The 25,412-nt window shown below is 40.1% G+C and overlaps 1 protein-coding gene across 1 annotated transcript in view; it reads left to right on the top strand.

Moving 5' to 3' along the window:
* The window catches only part of LOC118390269 (ephrin-B1-like), a 79,056-nt gene that overhangs the window by 34,739 nt on the left and 18,905 nt on the right, over nucleotides 1-25,412 (top strand). Inside the window, exon 2 of the mRNA XM_035780660.2 lies at nucleotides 3,035-3,312. Within this exon, the coding sequence (XP_035636553.1) occupies nucleotides 3,035-3,312 (278 nt within the window). The remainder of the gene's footprint in view (nucleotides 1-3,034; nucleotides 3,313-25,412) is intronic.

Genomic DNA, 25,412 nt, shown 5'->3' with positions numbered 1-25,412 from the left:
TTTTTTTATGCAGTATGTTGCTAGTTGACGGTTACCGCAAATGCAGTGAACCCTTTGTTAGCCGCATTACTTTGTGCTGGCCCATGGCCGTTTACCTTATCCTCTCAGGGTACCATGATCGCAAATACAGAGGATTATAGAAGATAGAGCATTTCTGCTTTGTGGAGGTTTGAATGTTAAGGCATCTGCATGCTTCCCATCCGAAACAGTTCAGAACAGTTTTTGTTAGTTTTGGTCTCCGGTGATTGGTCAATAGTAGGGATTCTATAATGACGTGTTTGCTGTCATTCAATAAGAGATGAATCATTTCCATAAAGAAAATAAAATCACTTGAGAAATACTGCACCAAACATCTAAGTTAGGAGTAAAATTGCACGACTAAGATCTCCTTGACAAAAACGTAAAAATGAATGACAGATTTCTTGAGTTATTTTAGACTTTTGAGGAAGTGTATACCGGCTACGGAGTCTCAAGATGTACAAACGGTACTATTGACGCTTTGTTTTTGTTGCTCAAGCAAAGGTCTTTTAAAGGAGTATACGAGTACACTCGTTGGGTTCTCGGCTAGGTGCCAACCGAACCGAAGCATGTGAAAGTCTTTAGTTTGAGAAAGTTAGCTAACAGAGCTGCATTATGTAGCCTACACACGTTGAAGAATGCATTTCCTTTGGCTCAGAAACACATTGTAGACTATATGAAAACTAAAGCCAGACATTTGATCAGTCTCTGAAGAAGCCTGAGGATAAGGGCAAATCAAACGAGTTTGAGAAGCCAAACAGAGGACCCACTGTTTGAGAAACAAAGACAACACCAAGCTAACCGCAGGGCCAGGCAAACTGTGCTGACTCCAGACTGTGCACTTTGCTTGGTCTTTATGTACAGTATGGTAATAGTATGCCAGTTCTGCTTCAGTATATTTGTTATTACCTTTATTTAACTAGGCAAATCAGTTAAGAACAAATTCTTATTTTCAATGACGGCCTAGGAACAGTAGGTTAGTTGCCTGTTCAGGGGCAGAAAGAAGGATTTGTCCAACACTAGTCCAACACTCCAACACTCTAACCACTAGGCTACCCTGCCGCACCATATGGGGAATAATAAGGCATCATCATCACTCCTAAACTGTTAGAGAGCACACGGCACCCGTTTTATTTCACAAATCATGAGTCCCATCATGCATGGCAAAGAGCTGTAATCCCACATAGAACCAGAGAACGAAGAATTGAGAGAGGGAGAGATCCTAATTACAGCATGTAGAGAAACAGGGTCGGTGCAGACAAGACACTAAAGGAGCCATAGTGGATTGACATAGTGGAACCAGGGCACATACTTTTGTCTAAGATACCATAGCAAACCATAACTAATGTTTCTCACAGACAGATAAAAGCAGGCAGACAGACAATGCTGACTGTTGATTAATTGTATGTGTGTTGAGTATTAGTCAGCCTCCTAACCACCAGGGCCTTAAGATGAGTCATGAAAGCTGTTTTCTTGTCAATTTAACCATGTTTAAACTGGTCTGGAAGAGTGTATATGCAAATCAAATGTAAATAAGGATCAGATTGTCCCTTTCCGTCTCCACCGTAACCGAATACGTCATTATCAAATTGAGCAACGTCACTCTGGTAACTAGGACAAGGTTGTTTAGACTTTAAGCGGAACAAAAATACATTCAACACAGATTTGTTTGACTTCTTACAGTACCAGATCAAATATTGCCTACATCAGCTCTTCTTTTATAATGAATTGTGCGGATTAAGCATGTCGGCAGACCTAAGGGTTCTTATCAAGAAGGAAAAAAGGAAATGAAACCACTCAAAGTATCACACACCAAAGGCAATCAGCGGGTCCAAATCCTCAAATAGAATTCAGCAGTGTCTGTCTCTTTGAGTTAGAGAGAAGATATCAAAATGAATGTGAAAGATAAGGCATGGAGCATCTCGATAAGGCATGCATGCCATCTGACCATCACAGTGCTATGTGTTTATCTATACTCTCCCTCGCCGGGCGCAGATTACGCTCAGTCAGGACCCCTGCAGCCCTCTGTCATACTGATTTCCTATTGACATCTACCCTGGCAATGTGCTGTATGTTTGCTTTGTTTACAGTGTTTTAAATCAAAGGGAATTAATGTAAATTAATGCATGTGTTTACCGTATAACTGCTTGGGCTCTCGGTTGTTATCTGTGTGTTTGATGTTGTAAATACCCGCCCCTGCTTCCCTTAACCTGTTCCTTGCAACGAATTCACTCATGATTTATTTTGCACCGGCTTTTAGTGAAGTGAAATAACAAACAATCTACTCTATATTTGGGCGTTTTCACACAGTTTTTGAGCTATAGTTCAAATCGGTTAGAATAGTTTGATTATTTGTATTTCTTTCACTTGGCCCGTTTGGTTTCACATTTCCAAATGTCAAACAAACTAAAATTCCTAAACAAAACCACGTGCCCATGCAAGTCATTCATTTTATGGACAAAAATGTTCATGTTAAATCCATCCATGATTATTATAAAGCATCACTTTTCTGCATTGGATGTGCTCCTAAATCCATCAACTCTCACAATGTTTCAAAGATATCAAATTATGCTCGCACTTAACAAACTAATATGACTACGCAACTCTGGTTCTTTTTTCCTGTGTTTGGTCTGGACTGCGTTCTCACCTGCAAAGAACCACACCACCACTATATGAATTGAATCAGACCGAGACCACCCTTTTTGAACGAACCACTTTGTTTAGTGCGTAGACCAGTCCAAATGAACCGAACTTGGGGGATTAATGCACCAGAGTTCAGAAAAAACACTCCAAACCAATTTGGTGTGAATGCCCCCTTAGTCGGTGTGAATGCCCCCTTAGTCGCTGTTCAGCCAGACACAGAAGAAAAAACACTTGTGTGAAGAGACTAATGGCATTTTACAGTGTTATTACACACTTACGCAATTAATGTGATGCATGCCCAAACGTTGCATGTATGGTTATTAGAATATTTGAAATATTCTAATATTTCTCTGTCTTATTTTGTCTGTTTCAGATTTCAGTATGGGAAGGGCTTGGTGATCTACCCAGAGATAGGGGACAAGCTGGACATTATCTGCCCAAAGGCAGACATGGGGCGGCCATATGAGTTTTACAAACTGTACCTGGTGAAGAAGGACCAGGCAGACCAGTGCAGCACGGTCATGGACCCCAATGTGTTGGTCAACTGCAATAAACCTGAGAAGGACATCAAATTCACCATCAAGTTTCAGGAGTTCAGTCCAAACTACATGGGCCTGGAGTTCAAAAAGAACATCAACTACTTCATCACATGTGAGTATCTGGCATTTTACCTTACTGTATCGTATTTTACACCATCTATAAACATTTTATTTATGCTTACAAATTACAACATAATTGTTCATTTATTGTTCATAGTTTAAAGGGATAATTTGGGATTTTTGAACTACTTCCCCAGAGTCCGATGAACTTGTGGATAACATTTTTTATGACTGAGTGCAGTTTGAACTAAGTACTAGAGTTGACTGGATGACTGGATGTCTATGGGTATCCATGTTAGCAGATACCCCATACACTTCCAGTCATTGCGCTAACGCTAGCTAGCATTGGCTCACGAAACTATCTCTAACTTCCTTCTTGGTAAATACATAAAACTCTGACACTGGGGAAGAAGATAAGGGCCATCCTTGCCAAAATCCCAAAGTATCCCTTTAATACAGTCCTGACATGGAATACAAAGGACTCACAAGGCATTTAAATGCAATGAGGCTTTTCCTAAATCTACCATTTAGAAATGGGTATTGCAATGCTGAGATAAAATCAAACAATTGTAATTTCCATGGGCTTAACGTTCCATAGTATGCAACATATAGAAGAGGTACTGTACTTACTTGTGCCTTTTACTTGGAATTAAAGCTTATATAAAATATTTGCTGTGGAGCATGTAACTTTCTGAAAGAGACCTGTCTAGTACCACTGAATTGATTATCCTGCTGAGCCTGAAATCATTACAGCTCACATTAACCTCCCATGGCCCCCCATAAACATTTTCTTAAGGTCGTCGGAATATAATGTGTGTTGAATAAAAGCCTTATCAAGTAGTCCTTGGTCAGGAATGCCTCAGCAGCCTTGATATCTTTTTGACCCATTGTGTTTAAGTGCAGCCATTACTAGCCTAGCTCTCCCTGCTCAGCGCGACTCTAAACGCAGTGGCGTTTCTGAATTTTCTGAGGCAAAATCGTTTCTGTCAGATCCGGTCAGTTGCAATAACACTAAAACTCAGTGGCAGAGGGGTCAGCTCCAGTCAAGCAGGCCTGATTTGTTCTGTTACACATCGCTGAGCCGGGCCCATTGGTTCTGACATCCTAACACCAGCACATAATCGACTTCAACTGACTCCACAGGCCCACGGCTGCTTTTCTTTAACCCTCTAATCCACATGGTATGTCTTTAGACAATCACTGGTGGCTGGCTGGGGAAGGTACTCTGCTATTGTCCTATCCTCTCAGAGATCTAGCATTAGAACATCAATGACACCATAATGTCCAGTCTCACTAATGTCTATCCAACCCAACGTGAATGACCCATGAAAAAAAAAAGGCTTGCAGTTTTGATACAAACCGATTACATTTTCAACTATCCTTGAAAGTAGTCAGTATATTTTTCTCATGTTCTTTAGTCTTGTTCCAAAATAACGATTTATGTGGTTTCACAAGTAAATGGGCCACATTTATCAAAACGTGTGCACACTGAATGTGTAAGAGGTGTCACAGCCACACATGTACAGTATGTTGGATCAGGTATCCAGTATCCTTTTGACATCCATTTGATAAACAGTGTCTCTTTTTTTTGTTTAAACACCCTTGATATAGGGGAAATGAGCTCAAGTGCTTGTTTAATTAGTGAACTCTGTAGCTTTCTGAGTAGTGATGGATTAGTGATGAAGACGAGAGGCAGGGGCAGAGTGCACTCTACACTGCTGATTCAATTGTTTCCTCGTAAATCAAAGTATGGTTTAATACAACGCAGGATGTCTATTGCCAAGAGTGCTGCTGTCAGTGTGAGTCTCTCTGAGATCTTACTGACTTTGTGTCTTTGATGATCTGATCAATAGTGGTCAACTTCTATATTTCAATACATTAAGAACACCTTCCTAATATTTAGTTGCTCACCCCCTTGGGTGGTGGAGCCTTCTTGATATACAAGGGAAACTGTTGAGCGTGAAAATCCCAGCAGCGTTGCAGTTCTTGACACAAACCTCCTACTTCCATACCACATTCAAATGCACTTAAATATTTTGTTTTACCCACTCACCATCTGAATGGCACACATACACAATCCAAGTCTCAATTGTCTCAAGCCTTAACAATCCTTCTTTAACCAGTCTCCTCCCCTTAATCTACACTGATTAAAGTAGATTTTACAAGTGATATCATTAAGGAATCATAGCTTTCACCTGGATTCACCTGGTCAGTCTATATCATGGAAAGAGCAGGTGTCCTTAATGTTTTGTACACTCAGTGTATGTCAGACACAGACAGGAAATAAAATATATATGTTCGTAAGCCATTGACAATATAATCTGTTATATAATATGTCCATATTAGAACATATGTAATTAGTTTACTTGTTGGTGTATTGAAACCTCATTTTCAGAAAATTGGCAGAGATCCTAGGGGTTACATTTAGAGTGTACTAAGGGCGTATAAAAGTTGTTTTATGGGTCCAAGTAGTTTTTATGACATTAGGGAAAATAAAGTGCCTCGAAGAGTTTCACTGTTGAGGGTCAGATCTTTGTTTCCTTTGACTCAAAACAACCGACCATGAACATTCCTCAGACAGTACAGATTAATCATACACTTTTTTCAATTGGTATGCCAAATTGTCTCAATCTAACTCTGTGATAACAATTTTTCTATTAGGTATCACTCGATTGATAAGATTAAACTTCCCTGGCACTTTAATATTGTCTCGAGGCAATGGGACACAGCTGGTCCAGCTTTGTGTGCACTTTAACTCTCTCTCTCAGAATAACTGTGGCTTTATGACAAACTGTGCTTGTTTTACTGATCTGTGGCCAAAGTAGCCATAAGGCTTCATCAAAGATTTGTATACTGCTCTGTAAACATCATCTGACCAGAGATAATGCCTCTAATTAGCTCCAGTGATTGGTGGATAATACAGTACACAGAGAAGGCTAGCATTAACTTTGAACTCCCTCTCTCTTCTAAGAATAAAAATATATGCTCTGGCATACAGGGCCGGCATTATGGGCGGGCCTTAGGGGGCTTGGCCCACCCTACCTTACCTCCTTGCCCATCCAAGTAAAATATAGAAATATTTATAATTTATTTGACAGAGACGCATGCCGACAGACAGACGCATCAATCTCAGATAAAGCATCCGAGCGAGCGAAACATTTGCCCCTCTGTCTCTGTATGTGTAGCCCATGTATCTGATGCCATACTCTTTTTGACCAGACAGCATCAGATACATGGGCTACATATAGTAAGACAGAGTGGCGCTGTTTCACTCGCTCCAATGTTTTCTCCGGTGAGAGAGTTTAAGCAGAGAGGAAGAGACGAAGCGAAAGAGGCTCACTCTTGCCAAAATCTGTCCAGAATAACCTCTGTGCGTGGCTATGGGCTTAATATGCAGACCTGAGCTTGTCAACTGCATTCTCGCCTTTGGGACAACGACTCCCATTGTTAGGGCGGAGACATGAGCATCTCTTCATTATATACAGTTCTCTGGTTTCAAGCAGTCTTTTGCGAATTGGAAAGGAAAGACCTAAGCTTGTCAACTGCACAGTGCACTGTTCAGATGCTGGCTTTACCTAAAATAAATGTATGTTTTGCCAGTATTATATCATTACTCCTAAATAAAAAAAATCAAAGCACTTCACCAGAGAGAATGACTTAGCCACAGAGGATCACAAGCTTCTTTAAATAATTTGCTGTGGATTGTTTCAAATATCAAACGCAGAGAGCTACAGTGCCTTCAGAAAGTATTCACGCCCCTTGACTTTTTCAACATTTTGTTGTGTTAGACTGAATTTAAAATTAATTTAAGTGAGATTTTTCAGCCATTCCCAAACCTGCGACCAAAAACAAGCTACACACAGTATGGGCAGTACCAAAACAAGTAATCTAATATATTTAACATTCTATTGGTTGCAATAATTCTGTATAATAATTTACATTTTAAAACATTTTGTGTATCAGTACATCAGAAATCTCCTCCAAACTATTTTGCAACCTGTATGGTGCAGCTATACATTTTTTGGTCCTTAAATGAAACTGGTATACTTTTATTTATCACAATTTTAATGCAGGGCCGACAGACAAGTTCCTTACCTTCTCCCCTTTCCACTAGCCTCCTCCATTTTTGCAGTAATGATGCAATTAGTTGGTTATAATTTTGGATAGAGCAGACATTTCTATATATATTTGTTAACTGCATGTGTGGCATTCCAGTCCTATTTTTTATATAATCTTTTTTTTATATATACATTTTTATCAATTAGTTATATAGTTTTTATAACGGAAATATATATTTTTTCTAATATTTGTTCTGTCTTTTCTGGTGGATTAAATTGAAATTGCAACCAGCTTTCTATGGCTTGTTTTAAAAATAGCAGTATTTTGGAGATTTCATTTTGAAATAACCGAAAGTGAGAGGTTGTACTAATCTGCTAGAGAACCAGTTTGATTTTAAATCTAGTTTATGTATGACTGAAGCCTTTAGTGAGAGGTCCAATGCTTTAATATTTAATCATACGTCTCGGGCCAGCAAATCGTGCCAATATATCCTCCATTATCAGTCTTATACAACAGCTTACCGTTGATTGACATAATGATTGACATATTTTCATTTAAAAAAAATGTATTCATACTACTTCATCCTTCCACAAGATATAGTTCCTACCCAAATAGGCACATACATTTTTAAAAAGCAAGTCATTAGGTGTAGGCAGGGCAATAAGTAAATAGGTAAACAGGAATATGACTAAAGAATTAATCAGGGTGATTTTTCCACAAATGGACTGGTGTTGTCCTTTCTTTCCAAGGTAGCAACATCTTGTCTAATTTTCTATAAAAATGTATTGTAGTGAGATAATGTCTTTCTTTCAGGATATGAATACAGAGAATGTCCACTTCACCGTCTGACTATTTTATTGGTAAAATACACGGCAATGTAAAATTTGTATATCATTTCTTCATTGTCTTTTGTTTGGAGTGGTCCATGTGAACAATGAGCATAAATCTGGTGTATCTGTTCTGATAATGTTGAGGGAGAACTGCGTGTGAGCATGCATAGAAGTACCTGAGGACCTGCTGCGCGCAAATGTAGGAAAATGCCCATCTGGGGATGTCTGATTTCTGTTTGTCTTAACTCACCACATCCACCACTTATAACCTGAGCTACTCAGTCATTTTTCTTCACCTCACACAGTAGCCTAAGTCAGTGGAGTATGTTTTTTAACATCCGTTGCGAATTACAATAGTTCCTCACCGGCCTTGATAATCACCAAGCCTCAGTGTGAAAGAGCAAAACATCATGATCTGATGATCCCATATATCCAGTGGAAATGCCTTAAAATAAAGTACCTGATGTTTTTTCCCTTACTCAAAAATAGCTTTCGGTCCTGAGCTCACTGGCGCTGGAAACTGAGGGCCCGAAATAGGCTAGTTACAATGTTACAAGTTCGCTAGCTACAGCTTTGGGCCACACCCAGTTGATTGATTTGATACAATGTTGCACTTTACTAGTGATAGCTCAAATCAAGACAGATTAAAAGGGAGGCAGAGAAGAGAGATAGATGAATGTGATTGAAAGTACATGACTGTATCAGGATATTTTCTGTTTTTAATTGTTGGCTTTAGACCTACAGTGCATTCGGAAACCTGGCACCATCCCTACGGTGAAGCATGGTGGTGGCAGAATCATGCTGTGGGGATGTTTTTCAGCAGCAAGGACTTGGAGACTAGTCAGGCTCTAGGGAAAGATAAACAGGGCAAAGTACAGAGAGTTCCTCAATGAAAACCTGCTCCAGAGCATACAGGACCTCAGACTGGGGCAAATGTTCACCTTCCCACAGGACAACAACCCTAAGCACACAGCCAAGACAACACAGAAATGGCTTCAGGATAAGACTCTGAATGTCCTTGAGTGGCCAGAACCCATCCAACTAGACAGAGCTTGAGAGGATCATTTTTTTAACCTTTATTTATTTAGAACAAATTCTTATTTTCAGTGAAAGCCTATGAACAGTGGGTAGTGCCTTGTTCAGAGGCAGAATGACAGATTGTTTTTACCTTGTCAGCACAGGGATTCGATCTTGCGACCTTTCGGTTACAAGTCCAACACTCTAACCACTAGGCTACCTGCTCTTCTATCTGCAGAGAAGAATGGGAGAAACTCCCCAAATACAGGTGCGTCAAGCTTGTAGCGTGATACCCAAGAAGACTCAATGCTGTAATCGCTGCCAAAGGTGATTCAACAAAGTACTGAGTAAAGGGTCTGAATACTTATGTAAACGTGATATTTTTGCTTTGTCATTATGGGTTATTGTATCTAGATTAAACAGAGGGGGGAAACAATGTCATTAATTTAGAATAAGGCTGTAACCTAACAAAATTTGTAAAAGGTCTGAATACTTTCCGAATGTACTGTATGTATTTTACTTAGCCTATAGGCCAATGCATCATCAGCTATCTCGGAGTTCCATGCACTCATTTCATTAGCCGCCAACGGATCACAGTTTATCAGTGTCCATATGGCAGAGGCTGGTGCTCTCCTTTAGTTTAATTGTTACTTTTAGAATTGTATCATTTTAGTTCAGATTTTTATGATTAAACGCCTGACAATGATTTTGAAAAACAAAAAAAATGTATTCATGAAATGACAGTTCCACAAAAATGCACATATGGAACTCTTACCTGGCATTCAGATCAGTATAAATGTATGTAAGCTTGTAAGCTTCCCCAAACTTGAAACTCAGATGCCGCTTATGGTCTTTACTGTAACATCCTTTAAAAAAATGTCCTGTTTAGAAAAATTAAAAAACGTGCCCACGTATGGAAATCAAATGCCCATCCAACTGATTCGTTGGCATAGTTCCCTTGTGTTTACACTGAGATGGAGAGGATTATCTTTGTTGACTGTATGCACACTGGTATAGTTCGTACACATGTTGTGTGTTGGGAGTCAGTTCTTGCGCTGGCTGCACTGCATAGTTCAGCCCCATAGTAAACAGTGACTGTGGTGGCCTGTGGTGGTCACCGACACCCTCCCCCTGTGGTGTGGGTCTTTCCCCATGTGCCCCTGTACAGAGGGTCATCGAGTCTCAGCGGGAGGGGTGTCAGTAATAACCCACTGATGTCAACTCCAACCTGACCACCATTTGGCAGCAAGGCCACATAACTGCAGGAGAAAGAAACAGACATACTGGAGTGATTATACTCCCAGAGAAGAAAACAATCCTTCAAACAAAAATCCATCTTAGCATGGAGTTCTTCCATGCAATTTATCTTGTTCTCTTTTCAGAAGACAACACATCCCCTGCTATGAACGATGTGTATGTCTATGTACAGTAGGTTATTTATTGGGAGAGGGATACTTTTTTTAGCCTGCACTAAACCAGTCTGGCTGTGTTGTCAGCTACACACTGATTCCCTGTAACCCACCATGCCTGATGGTGACGCATTTTGACAGCTGCCACTCCAATTGGGATGGGGGATTGGGGATTTTTGTCTGTGTGTGTGTGGGGAGGGGGGGCTTGATCACATACAGTATGTAAGTCTGCATGCGTATGTGTTTTTTGTGTGTGTGTGTTGTGTTGTGTTGTGTTGTGTTGTGTTGTGTTGTGTTGGGTGGGCTGTTGGCAGGAAATGGACATAATCCACTAAATGTCTCTGGAAACTGATCTGATTGGCACCACAGCCTGAATTTCCATCCAGTGTATTGCAGGGGCAGACGAGGACATTTGTGCAAGAAAAGCTGAGTAAGGAGATGCTACAAGATAATATAAACAATACCTTTTTTAACTGTACTGCCCTACAAAGGCAAAACACAGTAACTACAGTGCCTTGCGAAAGTATTCGGCCCCCTTGAACTTTGCAACCTTTTGCCACATTTCAGGCTTCAAACATAAAGATATAAAACTGTATTTTTTTGTGAAGAATCAACAACAAGTGGCACACAATCATGAAGTGGAACGACATTTATTGGATATTTCAAACTTTTTTAACAAATCAAAAACTGAAAAATTGGGTGTGCAAAATTATTCAGCCCCCTTAAGTTAATACTTTGTAGCGCCACCTTTTGCTGCGATTACAGCTCTAAGTCGCTTGGGGTATGTCTTGCACATCAGTTTTGCACATCAAGAGACTGAAATTTTTTCCCATTCCTCCTTGCAAAACAGCTCGAGCTCAGTGAGGTTGGATGGAGAGCATTTGTGAATAGCAGTTTTCAGTTCTTTCCACAGATTCTCGATTGGATTCAGGTCTGGACTTTGACTTGGCCATTCTAACACCTGGATATGTTTATTTTTTAACCATTCCATTGTAGATTTTGCTTTATGTTTTGGATCATTGTCTTGTTGGAAGACAATTCTCCGTCCCAGTCTCAGGTCTTTTGCAGACTCCATCAGGTTTTCTTCCAGAATGGTCCTGTATTTGGCTCCATCCATCTTCCCATCAATTTTAACCATCTTCCCTGTCCCTGCTGAAGAAAAGCAGGCCCAAACCATGATGCTGCCACCACCATGTTTGACAGTGGGGATGGTGTGTTCAGGGTGATGAGCTGTGTTGCTTTTACGCCAAACATAACGTTTTGCATTGTTGCCAAAAAGTTCAATTTTGGTTTCATCTGACCAGAGCACCTTCTTCCACATGTTTGGTGTGTCTCCCAGGTGGCTTGTGGCAAACTTTAAACCACACTTTTTATGGATATCTTTAAGAAATGGCTTTCTTCTTGCCAGATTTGTGCAATATACGACTGATTGTTGTCCTATGGACAGAGTCTCCCACCTCAGCTGTAGATCTCTGCAGTTCATCCAGAGTGATCATGGGCCTCTTGGCTGCATCTCTGATCAGTCTTCTCCTTGTATGAGCTGAAAGTTTAGAGGGACGGCCAGGTCTTGGTAGATTTGCAGTGGTCTGATACTCCTTCCATTTCAATATTATCACTTGCACAGTGCTCCTTGGGATGTTTAAAGCTTGGGAAATCTTTTTGTATCCAAATCCGGCTTTAAACTTCTTCACAACAGTATCTCGGACCTGCCTGGTGTGTTCATTGTTCTTCATGATGCTCTCTGCGCTTTTAACGGACCTCTGAGACTATCACAGTGTAGGTGCATTTATACGGAGACTTGATTACACACAGGTGTATTGTATTTATCATCATTAGTCATTTAGGCCAACATTGGATCATTCAGAGATCCTCACTGAACTTCTGGAGAGAGTTTGCTGCACTGAAAGTAAAGGGGCTGAATAATTTTGCACGCCCAATATTTCAGTTTTTGATTTGTTAAAAAAGTTTGAAATATCCAATAAATGTCGTTCCACTTCATGATTGTGTCCCACTTGTTGTTGATTCTTCACAAAAAAATACAGTTTTATATCTTTATGTTTGAAGCCTGAAATGTGGCAAAAGGTCGCAAAGATCAAGGGGGCCAAATACTTTCGCAAGGCACTGTATTTAATTATTGTTACTGCAAAATCTGAATTCGAAGTCTTTCCATCAGGACATCGTCACTTCTGATATTCCATGATATGTTCTGATCAACTGGCTCATTCTTGTCTCAGGAAACTAAATACCACACTAATCAGATTACAACAGATCAAAGTTTTTCCTTTGTAGGGCAGTGTAGTATACATACATTTTACATTACTTTAGAGTAATTTAGCAGACGTTCTAATCCAGAGCAATTTAAAGTGCATTCATCTTAAAATAGTTAGGTGAAACAATCAAACATCAGTGATAGTAATAAGTACATTTATTCTCAAAGTAGCTATCAACAAAGTTACTGCTGGTAGGAAAAGATAACCGTGAGTATAAGTTCAATAAAGGCAAATATTTTTCATGAGAGGTATTGTGGAAGAAATACATGAAGATTTTCAAAGAATGATAGATTTGAACAAATGACATGAAATAATGAGTACCATTTCAAGCTAACAAACTGTTTTAATGTTTTTCAGCATTCAAATGTGACTAGTTATCCCATTATGTCTCCCAAGTCATTTGATCTGGCCCATGCTGTTACAGCAAAACACAACAAAGCCTTTGCAGGCAGCGTCTTTCAGGAGGTGTTGCTTCCATGGCTCTCCCACACCATGTGTAGTGCATTTGCTTCTCCCATAATCTCCCTCTGCTCGATTCAGCTCATAAAGCACTGCGTCTGCAGAATTCACTGTAGCTTTGAAAATCTTCAATCCCGGGCCCGATAACAATTAAACTCTTTCATCGTGTTCCGCTAGCACCGTCTCTCACTGACATAACTTCTCTAAAATGTTACAGTGGGAACCTTGATTATAGGACTCGCAATATTGGAATGCATTGCACAAAAATTACACCGCAAGCGGAACATCACTGATGCATAGTCATTGGTTCAACACGCTGACTAGTCAAATCTTACTTGTGTATCCAGTTAACTGGTTTCTGTTGCTGGTCAAGGTCGCTAACTGAGCTTGACTCAAAAGCCTTCCTCTAGTAATTCAAATGGATGTGAAACACAAACACAGCCAAACAGCTGCTCAGGCATTACTCCATCTTTATGACCGACCGCACCGATCTGTCCGATCGTATATTCCCCATGTTGCCTCTCTTCTATTGTCCTGATTCCTCTTGATTTTTCTCTGCTACCTTCCATGCCCGGGCGTTAACCCCCTCTGGAGGTCTCCTTCATATCAGGTTAATCAGGAAGCAGGCAGAGAGCTGCAGGAGCCTTGTCACTGAGGAGGATGGAATCACAGTGTAATTGGGCCAGATATAGCAACGTTCCCCCCTGAGCACAGGGGATGCAGGAGGGGAATGGGGAGATTTGTCATGGAGGCTCCCTCGGACAGCTGACTCTCTAATCTTCAGCACAGCCCCAGGAACGATGTCATCTGCCGCGCTCCATCTTACCTTTTGACACACCACGACATCTCCATCGTCTACGAGTCGGTTTAAGACCTTCCAATTAGTCTCTCATTGCACACGAGTCGAGATGCACCGAGAGAGAGACAACTGGGCCAGTATTCATATGCGGACTGAAGGCCATTGAAGAATATGCCGAATATGTTTATTTTGTGAAACTTGTGGTTATGTGTCAGGTCACATACAGTGTAGTAACTGTGAGTTGGCTCATAATGAATCTGGCGTCAAATGAATTGGCTTTGTTTTTAAAAAAAAATAAAGCTTAAATCTGGAAGTAAACATGCCTGAGTAAAAATAAAAAAGGACCTGGTATTGTCTCAGAGAAGATAATGTGTAAAACATGATCCTGGAAACTAGTGTCATCCTCTCTAGAGAAGTATTACAAATCTGGAACAGACTGAAAAACGAAGATCAGGAAATGTACAGTTGAAAGGTTCTCTTTTTATCACTAGTTCAACTGGTCCCTGGATACCCCTAATGGTTTGTTTCATCAGGAATAGATCCACATTTTCAATTGAGAAGGCATAATGAAAAATGTAAGGCCTATCAAGTGTATTGTGTTGCACATATCACAACAATGGCACTGGAGTGTAGAACCTTTGCTCATGGCTTAGTTATCTAGGGCAGCATTTCCGCTGCACTACACAGCTGATTCAAATAATCAAAGCTTGGTGATGAGTTTATTATTTAAATCAGCTGTGTAGTTTGGGAAATGCTAATCTAGGGCCTGGTTTATTCTAAAAGAGCCTCTGATTATTTATTGATAGTCGTCGCTGGCCTAGACTGCACCTTGAGGGTGAGATCGGAGCCGGAGCTGACTAGAATGCATAAGGAAGTTGAATAGCCGGTCACTTTGGAATAAAGAACATATGATTCTGATTTTGAGGACATATCCCTGGCTTTGATGTACCGCAGTGCAGCCACAGCTTTTGGAGCCGGCCTGAGCAAACATTTTTCATATGCCACAGATGAAAAATTATAATTACCAGGTTAATTTTTTGTTTCGTAGTGGCTGCCATGTCAGAAGGGTCACGTTTCCCTGAGGTGGGGACCAAGGGGCTTTCCACAGTGGTCGCTAGTATAGTGTGAAGAACATCCTATTCAGAGGTTTATTCAAATGGTGTGAGGTGGTGACTAAACTCCTAAAACTCTGTGTGACCCACAGTGTCAAAGGCTTGATTTATTGACAGAAGCAGTGTGTGGTGAATAAACTGAAAATAGAAATCAGTCGTAGAGGAGTCTGTGACATGAAACACCTTCATTTAAAGGAGTTAGTTGTCTCATAAAAGATAGTGTGAAAAGTTTAAAAGTGTGTTACATAGTAATGTATTTATTTTATTTATCTGTTATTTTACCAGGTAAGTTGACTGAGAACACGTTCTCATTTGCAGCAACAACCTGGGGAATAGTTACTGGGGAAAGGTGGGATATGAATGAGCCAATTGTAAACTGGAGATTATTAGGTGACTGTGATGGTTTGAGGTCCAGATTGGGAATCACAGAGCGGCTCACAGATTACTGCACCTGTTCATAGCCCACCTATAATTTAGCCCAAACAACTACCTCTTTCCCAACTGTATTTAATTAATTTATTTATTTTGCTCCTTTGCACCCCATTATTTTTATTTCTACTTTGCACATTCTTCCATTGCAAAACTACCATTCCAGTGTTTTACTTGCTATATTGTATTTACTTTGCCACCATGGCCTTTTTTGCCTTTACCTCCCTTCTCACCTCATTTGCTCACATTGTATATAGACTTGTTTATACTGTATTATTGACAGTATGTTTGTTTTACTCCATGTGTAACTCTGTGTCGTTGTATCTGTCGAACTGCTTTGCTTTATCTTGGCCAGGTGCAATTGTAAATGAGAACTTGTTCTCAACTTGCCTACCTGGTTAAATAAAGGTGAAATAAATAAAAAAAATATATATATATTTTTAGCCAGGACACTGGGGTTAACACCTCTACTCTTACAATAAGTGCCATGGGATCTTTAATGACCTCAGAGAGTCAGGACACCCATTTAACATCCAATCTGAAAGTCAACACCCTACCCCAGGCAGTGTCCCCAATCACTGCCATGGGGAATTGGGACATATTTTTTAGAACAGAGGAAAGAGTGCCTCCTACTGGCCCTCCAACAACATCTGGTCTCCCATCCAAGAACTGACCAGGACCAACCCTGCTTAGCTTCAGAAGCAAGCCAGCAGTGATATGCAGGGTGGTATGCTGCATACCAGAGTTCAGTAATGTACTATCTACTGTATCTGCATTTTCTTGTAGACTTGTTTACTGCCTTGATGTGAACGTAATGAGCGCTTAGGCTTAGAAGCATATTAATTGTTCGCTCTGCAGACAACACATTTAATCGCAGGCTTTGGAGTTCCAACAAAGCATATGCTTTAGATTTTTTAAATCTTATTTAACTAGGTTCTGTCGAGATCGTAGGCAAAGCTTTCCTTTTGTTTCTTGGTAAATATCCAATCTTAGCTAATTTTATTTTAAGTTTTTATTAACTTCTTACAAAGTGCCCAATCAGTAAACTACTTTCAATATGACTTACTAGTCTTTATATCAGTTTTCAGAGGATTAAATACTGTTTTAGATAAATACTTTTAATCTCTTCTCACCTTTCTCTTTTGTAGAGTGGAGATGAGAATGAACTTGTGTAACTTTTTTATGAGATTCCTGTGGGGAGCTGTGGAGATGATTAAAGTTGACCTTTGCCTTCTCAGAGTGTAGCTGTTTTTTCAGTCATTGGTCAGCCTCTGCTTATTCAAACACTGAACCATCTGAGCCCCCACATGGATCAGATCCCCCACCTGTTGCCATAGCAATATCCCCAAGGTAGTCACCTTGACCTTTGGGGGCCATAGAGTGAGGCATGATGGGATGTAGTGATGTGTGTTATGTAGGGTAATGAGTATGCTCCCTGTGCGTACAGCAGAAACTAACACCAATTTTACACCAATTAATGCTTTCAGGGACTTTCTCACATCCCTGAGGAGAGATTGTAGTTAAGTTGATGCTCTTTCAGAAATCTCGCAGTGTCAGATCAAGCTTGCAGTTCCAACGAACTGTCCTACAATCCTGGATCATGATTTTTTCCATTTAAATAAAATTGCTTGGACAGGTCCGCCATTGTAAATGGTAGGTTACACTGCACTATTTTGGAATAATCTAATTTTGAATAATAGTGGACTTTTTAATCAGACATTTGAAAATGACTGCAGAGGTTGTGTTCACTTATACACTGTGTGTACAAAACATGAATGACATAGACTGACCAGGTGAAGCGACAGTATGATCCTTTATTGATGTCACTTGTTAAATCCACTTCAATCAGTGTAGATGAAGGGGAAGAGACAGGTTAAAGAAGGATTTTTAGGCCTTGAGACAATTGAGACATGGATTGTGTATATGTACCTTTCAGAGGGTGAATGGGTAAGACAAAATATTTACGTGCCTTTTGAATGGGGTATAGTAGTAGATGCCAGGCGCCCCGGTTTGTGTCAAGAGCTGCAACGCTGCTGGGTTTTTCACGCTCAAGTTTCCCATGTGTCAAGAATGGTCCTTCACCCAAAGGACGTCCAGCCAACTTGACACAACTGTGTGAAGCATTGGAGTCAACATGGGCCAGAATCCCTGTGGAACGCTTTCGACACCTTGTAGAGACCATGCCACTATGAATTGATGCTGTTCTGAGAGCGAAAGGGTGGGGTGCAACTCAATATTAGGAAGTTGTTTTTAATATTTTGTGCACTCAGTGTACATCATTAAAATAAATGAGAGCAATCATAATCAGACCAGAGAAAAGTGTTGCTGCCAATGGGATTTCAAGCTGGATGTGAAAGCCCTCTTTTGTAAACCATCCATCTCAGTCCTGGCCAAAGGATCGGTAGTTGTGGAAATTATTTATTGTGGTAGGGTTTCATAAGTCACTGTTGACTTTAACCATGCCTCAATCGATGAAATCAGAAGGGCACTATGAAAAGGTCGGTGTTGGTACTGTCAGATCCATCATAGACAGGGAGTACAGTGAGGAAAACAGGGCACGCCCCAATCTACTGCCATTTGTCTTGGCTGAGACATCAAAGACCGGGAGGAAGGTTCGTTGGGAGGATGTTTGTCCTCCACAATATTGTTGCTCATAAACAAACTATTGTTGCTCTATAATAAATAAATGTGCTAATATGGATATTGCTAGTCGCACTGAATTTTTTTATTTCCAACTCCTCTCCACGGGCCCTTACAAATATTCCTGTTGTCTACCTTTCTCATTATGTCTGAGATAAAGCTGTAAGCAAACACAGTGGGCATTCTGCCTTTCATCCTATTAAGCTGTTTCTAGGAATTGTTTAAGATTAGAAAAATGTTGCTGAAATATGACAAACGACATGCTTCTAGGAGCCATGATTTGGTTTCTATGTCAATGATATGAGTATGTTGATATCATATGAGTCCCTTTTGGAACAATAATTCAAAGTGTTTAATATCCCTGTAGAGTAGATGATAGCATGTCCTTGGACAATAGATTTGTGAGAAACAGTGCCCGTCAGAAGTTTGGACACACCTACTCATTCAAGGGTTTTTCTTTATTTTTTTTATTACCATTTTCTACATTGTAGAATAATAGTGAAGAAATAAACTGAAATAGCACATATGGAATCATGTAATAACCAAAAAAGTGTTAAGCAATTTTAGATTTTTCAAAGTAGCCACATTCTCTCAACCAGCTTTACCTGGAATGCTTTTCCAACAGTCTTGAAGGAGTTCCCACATGCTAAGCACTTGTTGGCTGCTTTTCCTTCACTCTGCGGTCCAACTCATCTCAAACCATCTCAATTGGATTGAGGTCAGGTGATTGTGGAGGCCAGATCATCTGATGCAGCACTCCATCACTCTCCGTCTTGGTCAAATAGCCCTTACACAGCCTGGAGGTGTGTTTTGGGTCATTGTCCTGTTGAAAAACAAATGATAGTCCCACTAAGTGCAAACCAGATGGGATGGCGTATCGGTGCAGAATGCTGTGGTAGCCATGCTGGTTTAGTGCGCCTTGACTTCTAAATAAATCAACAACAGTGTCAACAGCAAAGTACCCCCACTCCGTCACACCTCCTCCTCCATGCTTCACGGTGGGAACCACAAATGCAGAGATCATCCATTCACATACTCTGCATCTAACAAAAAATCCCCAAATCTCACATTTGGACTCATCAGACCAAAGGACAGATTTCCACCGGTCTAATGCCCATTGCTCGTGTTTCTTGGCCCAAGCAAGCCTCTTATTCGTAATGGTGACATTTAGTAGTGGTTTCTTTGCAGCAATTTGACCATGAATGCTTGATTCACGCAGTCTCCTCTGAAGAGTTGATGTTGAGATGTGTCTGTTACTTGAACTCTGAAGCAGTTATTTGGGCTGTAATCTGAGGTGCAATTAACTCTAAAGAAGTTATCCTCTGCAGCAGAGAGAACTCTTCCTTTTCTGGAAGACCCAGAGGGCTATCTTCTGTATACCACCACTACCATGTCACAACATAAGTGATTGGCTCAAACGCATTAAGAAGTAAAGAAATTCCACAAATGAGCATTTAACCTTTTCACACGTACCGACACACGGGTGTGATCGTTCTACAGTGGTCCCTGTAGTGTACGATCAAACTATTGTGATTAGAACACTTATTTAGAACAGCCAGTTTCGAATGACGCAACAATCAGCATTTGAGCTGGCCACACATTTTTCAGAAACATTTTGCACAAACACAGTCCTTACAAAGTTATGTCCAAAATGTGAGCAGTTTATTTTTGGATGCAATGTTCAGACATACACAAAAGTATCTACAGCATAACACAATCATCCAAACCGGAAAAATGTAGGCTACATTTGTCCTAGCGCTAACTGAGGAAAGATTGACGTAACACGTTTGTATAACTCTCGCTGACAAACTACAATATGAATTAGCTAATAGAAATGACTGTTTATAATTAATCACATCACAGGTGAGATCACCATTGATCAAAATAATTGAGTTAAACACTCTCTAGAAATTGAAAGTAATTAGAAGATGGGTAGTTTCTGTGCGCTGCCATGCTTTTTTTCCCCTCACAGAAACAAAAGATAGTAAGAGGAGACGATGTTTTTGGTCTGTTTATAGTTTCTCAAGGGAGGGTGTCGTCCACCATCGTTCACATCCCACCATTCATTTCCGGAAGTTTACTCAAAAAAATGAGTGAACCCTTACTCACCTCATTTTGTTATAACATATTTGGTCCAACAGACGATTACGTGAAACCCAGAATGCATTGTTTGTCAACAAACATGGCTACACACAGCTGGAATTAGCTTAGATCATCATAATCAGTACAACCTTCAAAAAAGTATTTTACAGACATAATATGTGCCCATTACAATCTATGCAAGAATCGGAATGCATGCAAACAATTGGGAAGTGCCTGGGGAATTTTGTCTGGGTCAGAAATGTCCCAAAACATAATTGTCCGCAAAAGTGAAAAGGACTATTTTTATGTCAATGAATGAGGAGGCGGAACACACCTCAATTCAAACTGTTCTTAGAAAATAAAAACTTGTTAGAAAATCATTTGAAATTGAAGTTGAAACAGCCTATAAATAAAAACAAGCTAAGTGCCTTGGTTTGAGGGCAGCGTGGATTAAATGTACTGTTGTACTGTTGCGTAACAATCGCATTCTGAGATGGAGAGAACATTCTAACATCATGTGCATAAAAAAGAATAACGCTGGGGCAACCGTTAGAGATATTTGGAACTCACACATGAAAGGGTTAACAAGGCACACCTGTTAATTGAAATGCATTCCAGGTGACTACTTCATGAAGCTGGTTGAGAGAATGTCAAGAGTGTGCAAATCTATCATCAAGGCAAAGGGTGGCTACTTTGAAGAATATATTTTGATTTGTTTAACACTTTTTTGGTTAATACATGATTCCATATATGTTATTTCATAGTTTTGATGACTTAACTATTATTGTACAATGTAGAAAATGGTAAAAAATAAAAATAAAATAAAAACCTGAATGAGTAGGTGTGTCCAAACCTTTGACTGGTACTGTTTTTATATTTTTTGCTACTGCTCGACTAAGGCTGTTGGTCGGCCAACATTTCTTATCGCCCAAACAATCGACCAGTCTACTAAATGGGATCAGCCCTAGCAGCTACTTTATCCTTTCAAATCCACTGTTTTATTAGAAATAGAAAACATGGGGAAAATGAGAAACAAATGTGAAACATATCTATCACGCCCACCCAACACGCACAACCAAGTACAGATGTACATACACACACCTCCAAACCATGTAATGTAGGTTATACACACCATGTAATAATTCCCTATACCAGTTTGGGAGCAGCTCCATCTTGTCCAGTGTATAAGGGCTTGATAAGGTTTGCAATATCTGCCTCTGTGTCCCACTGCTATCTCATTGCACCGATGCATAAATTATCCAGGCATCTACTGGATTTTAGGAGGCTGTTTAGTCCCAGTGCTGTCAATCCTGTACATAATGGATTGTGAGACTTTAGAGAGCAAGTTAAGATGCCGTTTTTCTCCTTTAAGCATCCATTAATTAACATAAATAAAATATAAGGAGATAGTCAGGACCATTCTGCTGGGAGGCTGTGAAATAAAACTGGTCGCGTACACATATTTAGCAAATGTTCTGGTGGGTGTAGCGAAATGCTTATGTTCCTAGCACCGAGAGTGCAGTAATACCTGTCAAAACAATCCATGCGAAGCCAAAACATTTCAAGAAAATTATTAAGAAATATAGAAATATTTGAACGAGCAATGTCAGAGTTCAGAAAATAAATATAAACACACTGAATGTACAAAACATTACGAACACCTTCCTAATATTAATAATCCGATTCTTGATACACACGGGAAACTGTTGAGTGTGAAAAACCCAAAAGCGTTGCAGTTGTTGACACTCAAACCAGTGCACCTGGCACGTACTACCATACCCCATTCAAAGGCATTTAAATATTTTGTCTTGCCCACTCACCCACTGAATTGCACACTTGCGCAATTAATGTCTCAAGGCTTAAAAATCATTCTTTAACCAGTCTCCTCCCCTTAATCTACACTGATTTTGAAGTGGATTTAACAAGTGACGTCAATAAGGAATAATAGCTTTCACCTGGATTCACCTGGTCAGTCTGTCTCGGAAAGACACTCATTGTATGTATGGTTAAAGTCGGAAGTTTACGTACATCTTAGCCAAATACATTTAAACTCAGTTTTTCACAATTCCTGACAGTTAGGATCACCACTTTATTTTAAGAATGTGAAAAGTCAGAATAATAGTAGAGAGAATGATTTATTTCAGCTTTTATTTCTTTCATCACATACCCAGTGGGTCAGAAGTTTACATACACTCAATTAGTATTTGGTAGCATTGCCTTTAAATTGTTTAACTTGGGTCAAACGTTTTGGTTAGCCTTCCACAAGCTTCCCACAAAGCTTCCCATAAATTGGGTGAATTTTGGCCTAATCCTCCTGACAGAGCTGGTATAACTGAGTCAGGTTTTTTAGGCCTCCTTTCTCGCACACGCTTTTTCAGTTATGCCCACAAATCTTCTATAGGATTGAGGTCAGGGCTTTGAGATGGCCATTCTAATACCTTGACTTTGTTGTCCTTAGGTCATTTTGCCACAACTTTGGAAGTATGCTTGGGGTCATTGTCCATTTGGAAGACCCATTTGCGACCAAGCTTTAACTTTCTGACTGATGTCTTGAGCTGTTGTTTCAATATATCCACGTAATTTTCCTCCTCATAATGCCATCTATTTTGTGAAGTGCACCAGTCCTTCCTGCGGCAAGCACCCCCACAACATGATGCTGCCACCCCCGTGCTTCACAGTTGGGATGGTGTTCTTCGGCTTGCAAGCATTCCCCTTTTTCCTTCAAACATAACGATGGTCATTATGGCCAAACAGTTCTATTTTTGTTTCATCAGACCAGAGGACATTTCTCCAAAAAGTACCATCTTTGTCCCCATGTGCAGTTGCAAACCATAGTCTGTCTTTTTAATGGCGGTTTTGGAGCAGTGGCTTCTTCCTTGCTGAGCGGCCTTTCAGGTTATGTCAATATAGGACTTGTTTTACTGTGGATATAGATACTTTTGTACCTGTTTCCTCCAGCATTTTCACAAGGTCCTTTGCTGTTCTTCTGTGATTGATTTTCACTTTTTGCACCAAAGTACGTTAATCTCTAGGAGACAGAACGCGTCTCCTTCCTGAGTGGCATGGCGGCTGCATGGTCCCATGGTGTTTATACTTGCGTACTATTGTTTGTACAGATGAACGTGGTACCTTCAGGCATTTGGAAATTGCTCCCAAGGATGAACCAGACTTGTGGAGGTCTACAATTTTTTTTGTGAGGTCTTGGCTGATTTCTTTTGATTTTCCCATGATGTCAAGCAAAGAGGCACTGATTTTGAAGGTAGGTCTTGAAATACATCGACAGGTACACCTCCAATTGACTCAAATTATATCAATTAGCCTATCAGAAGCTTCTAAAGCCATGACATCATTTTCTGTAATTTTCCAAGCTCAGTCAACTTAGTGTGTGTGTGAACAATTGTTGGGAAAATTACGTAGATGTCCTAAACGACTTTCCAAAACTATAGTTTGTTAAACAAGACATTTGTGGAGTGGTTGAAAAACACGTTTTAATGACTCCAACAGAAGTGTATGTAAACTTCCGATTTCAACTGTATATGATGGTGTGTATAGACATTTATGGACAGTGTATGAATAGAAAAGGTGTGAACAGCAGTAGTTATATAGGGTGAGCCTTGACTAGAATACATAATGTATACATAAATTGTGTAAAACGGTATGTAAACATTGTCAAAGTGACCAGTGTTCAATAACTATGTACAAAGGGCAGCAGTCTCTAAGGTGCAGGGTTGAGTACAGGGTGGTAGGTGGCTTGTGAGAGTGACTCAATTTCAGGGCAGGGTACTGGGCAGAGGCCGGCTAGTGGTGACTATTTAACAGTCTGATGGCCTGGAGATGGAAGCTGTTTTTCAGTCTCGCGGTCCCAGCTTTGATGCACCTGTACTGCCCCCCTCCCCCGCCTGCTGTCTATGAAAATTAGTGGAGTATATTGGTTCAATGAACCTCCTGCCGGGTGCAGGACCGCATTACTGTTTTTGTGTTTCCCATCAAACAATTTGCCAGAGTTCAAATCGAATTACAAACACTCTGCAGCACAGTAGCTGGAGATAAGGAGGGAGGACTCAAACGTTTGAAGAACCCATATATCTGTGTGTGTGTGTGTGTGTGTGTGTGTGTGTGTGTGTGTGTGTGTGTGTGTGTGTGTGTGTGTGTGTGTGTGTGTGTGTGTGTGTGTGTGTGTGTGTGTGTGTGTGTGTGTGTGTGTGTGTGTGTGTGTGTGTGTGTGTGTGTGTGTGTGTGTGTGTGTGATTGTGATGAAGTACTGTAGGAGTTTGAGTTAGTACCAAGCAATATAGGTCTATGATAAAGCTACAATAATCTGGATCCTTTTTGTGTTTGTATCACCTCTTATGGTACTAAAGATGAACTGCTGTATGATCACAGGATGGCGCTACCATCATGCTGTATATAGGATGGGGGGTGAAAAATGTCAGTTGTCCCCATGAAAAAAAGAGTTCAGAGAGTATCAAATCCAACTGGCAGTATACTAAATATCACATCTGCCTATGGGAGGGAGAATGGATGGGCATTAAAGCAGGTCAGTTCCAGTGTTGGAATGCTGGCAAGCTTCTCTTCTGGAAGAAAAGCGATATGTGAGGCTACACCATTCTCGTAATGTGCAATTTCCACCTTTACACCAAGATTTCTACAGGAAAATAAATAAAATCAAGTAAATCAAGGATAGTTGAAATCAGTGTTAAAAAATGTTGGTTAAATTGACTCTACTGTAAATCATCTTATCCCTCAAGGGAGTGATACGCTCCCTAATGTTGATAAATTATGGTTAATTGGGACAGAGTACATTTAACTCCATTAAGAGTAACCAGAGACAGTTAGATCTATTGAGTTATCCACATATGTGGCAGGGGCCTTGTCATATTTCAAATTGTTTGTTTCAATATCTGTGTTTTTGCATTTACATTTGATTGTTTTTATCTATTGCTACACAAAGATAAGAAACACACATCTTTCTAAACTAATCCAATCTGTAAGTGGTTGGATTAATTGCAACTGTTAGTTAGTGAGATAGTTGTTCCAGTTTACATG

The sequence above is a fragment of the Oncorhynchus keta genome, chromosome 11 (genome assembly GCF_023373465.1).
Source record: "Oncorhynchus keta strain PuntledgeMale-10-30-2019 chromosome 11, Oket_V2, whole genome shotgun sequence".
Classification (NCBI taxonomy): domain Eukaryota; kingdom Metazoa; phylum Chordata; class Actinopteri; order Salmoniformes; family Salmonidae; genus Oncorhynchus; species Oncorhynchus keta.
The sequence above is the reverse complement of the archived record's forward strand: the minus strand, read 5'-3'. Positions and strand labels throughout refer to the sequence as shown.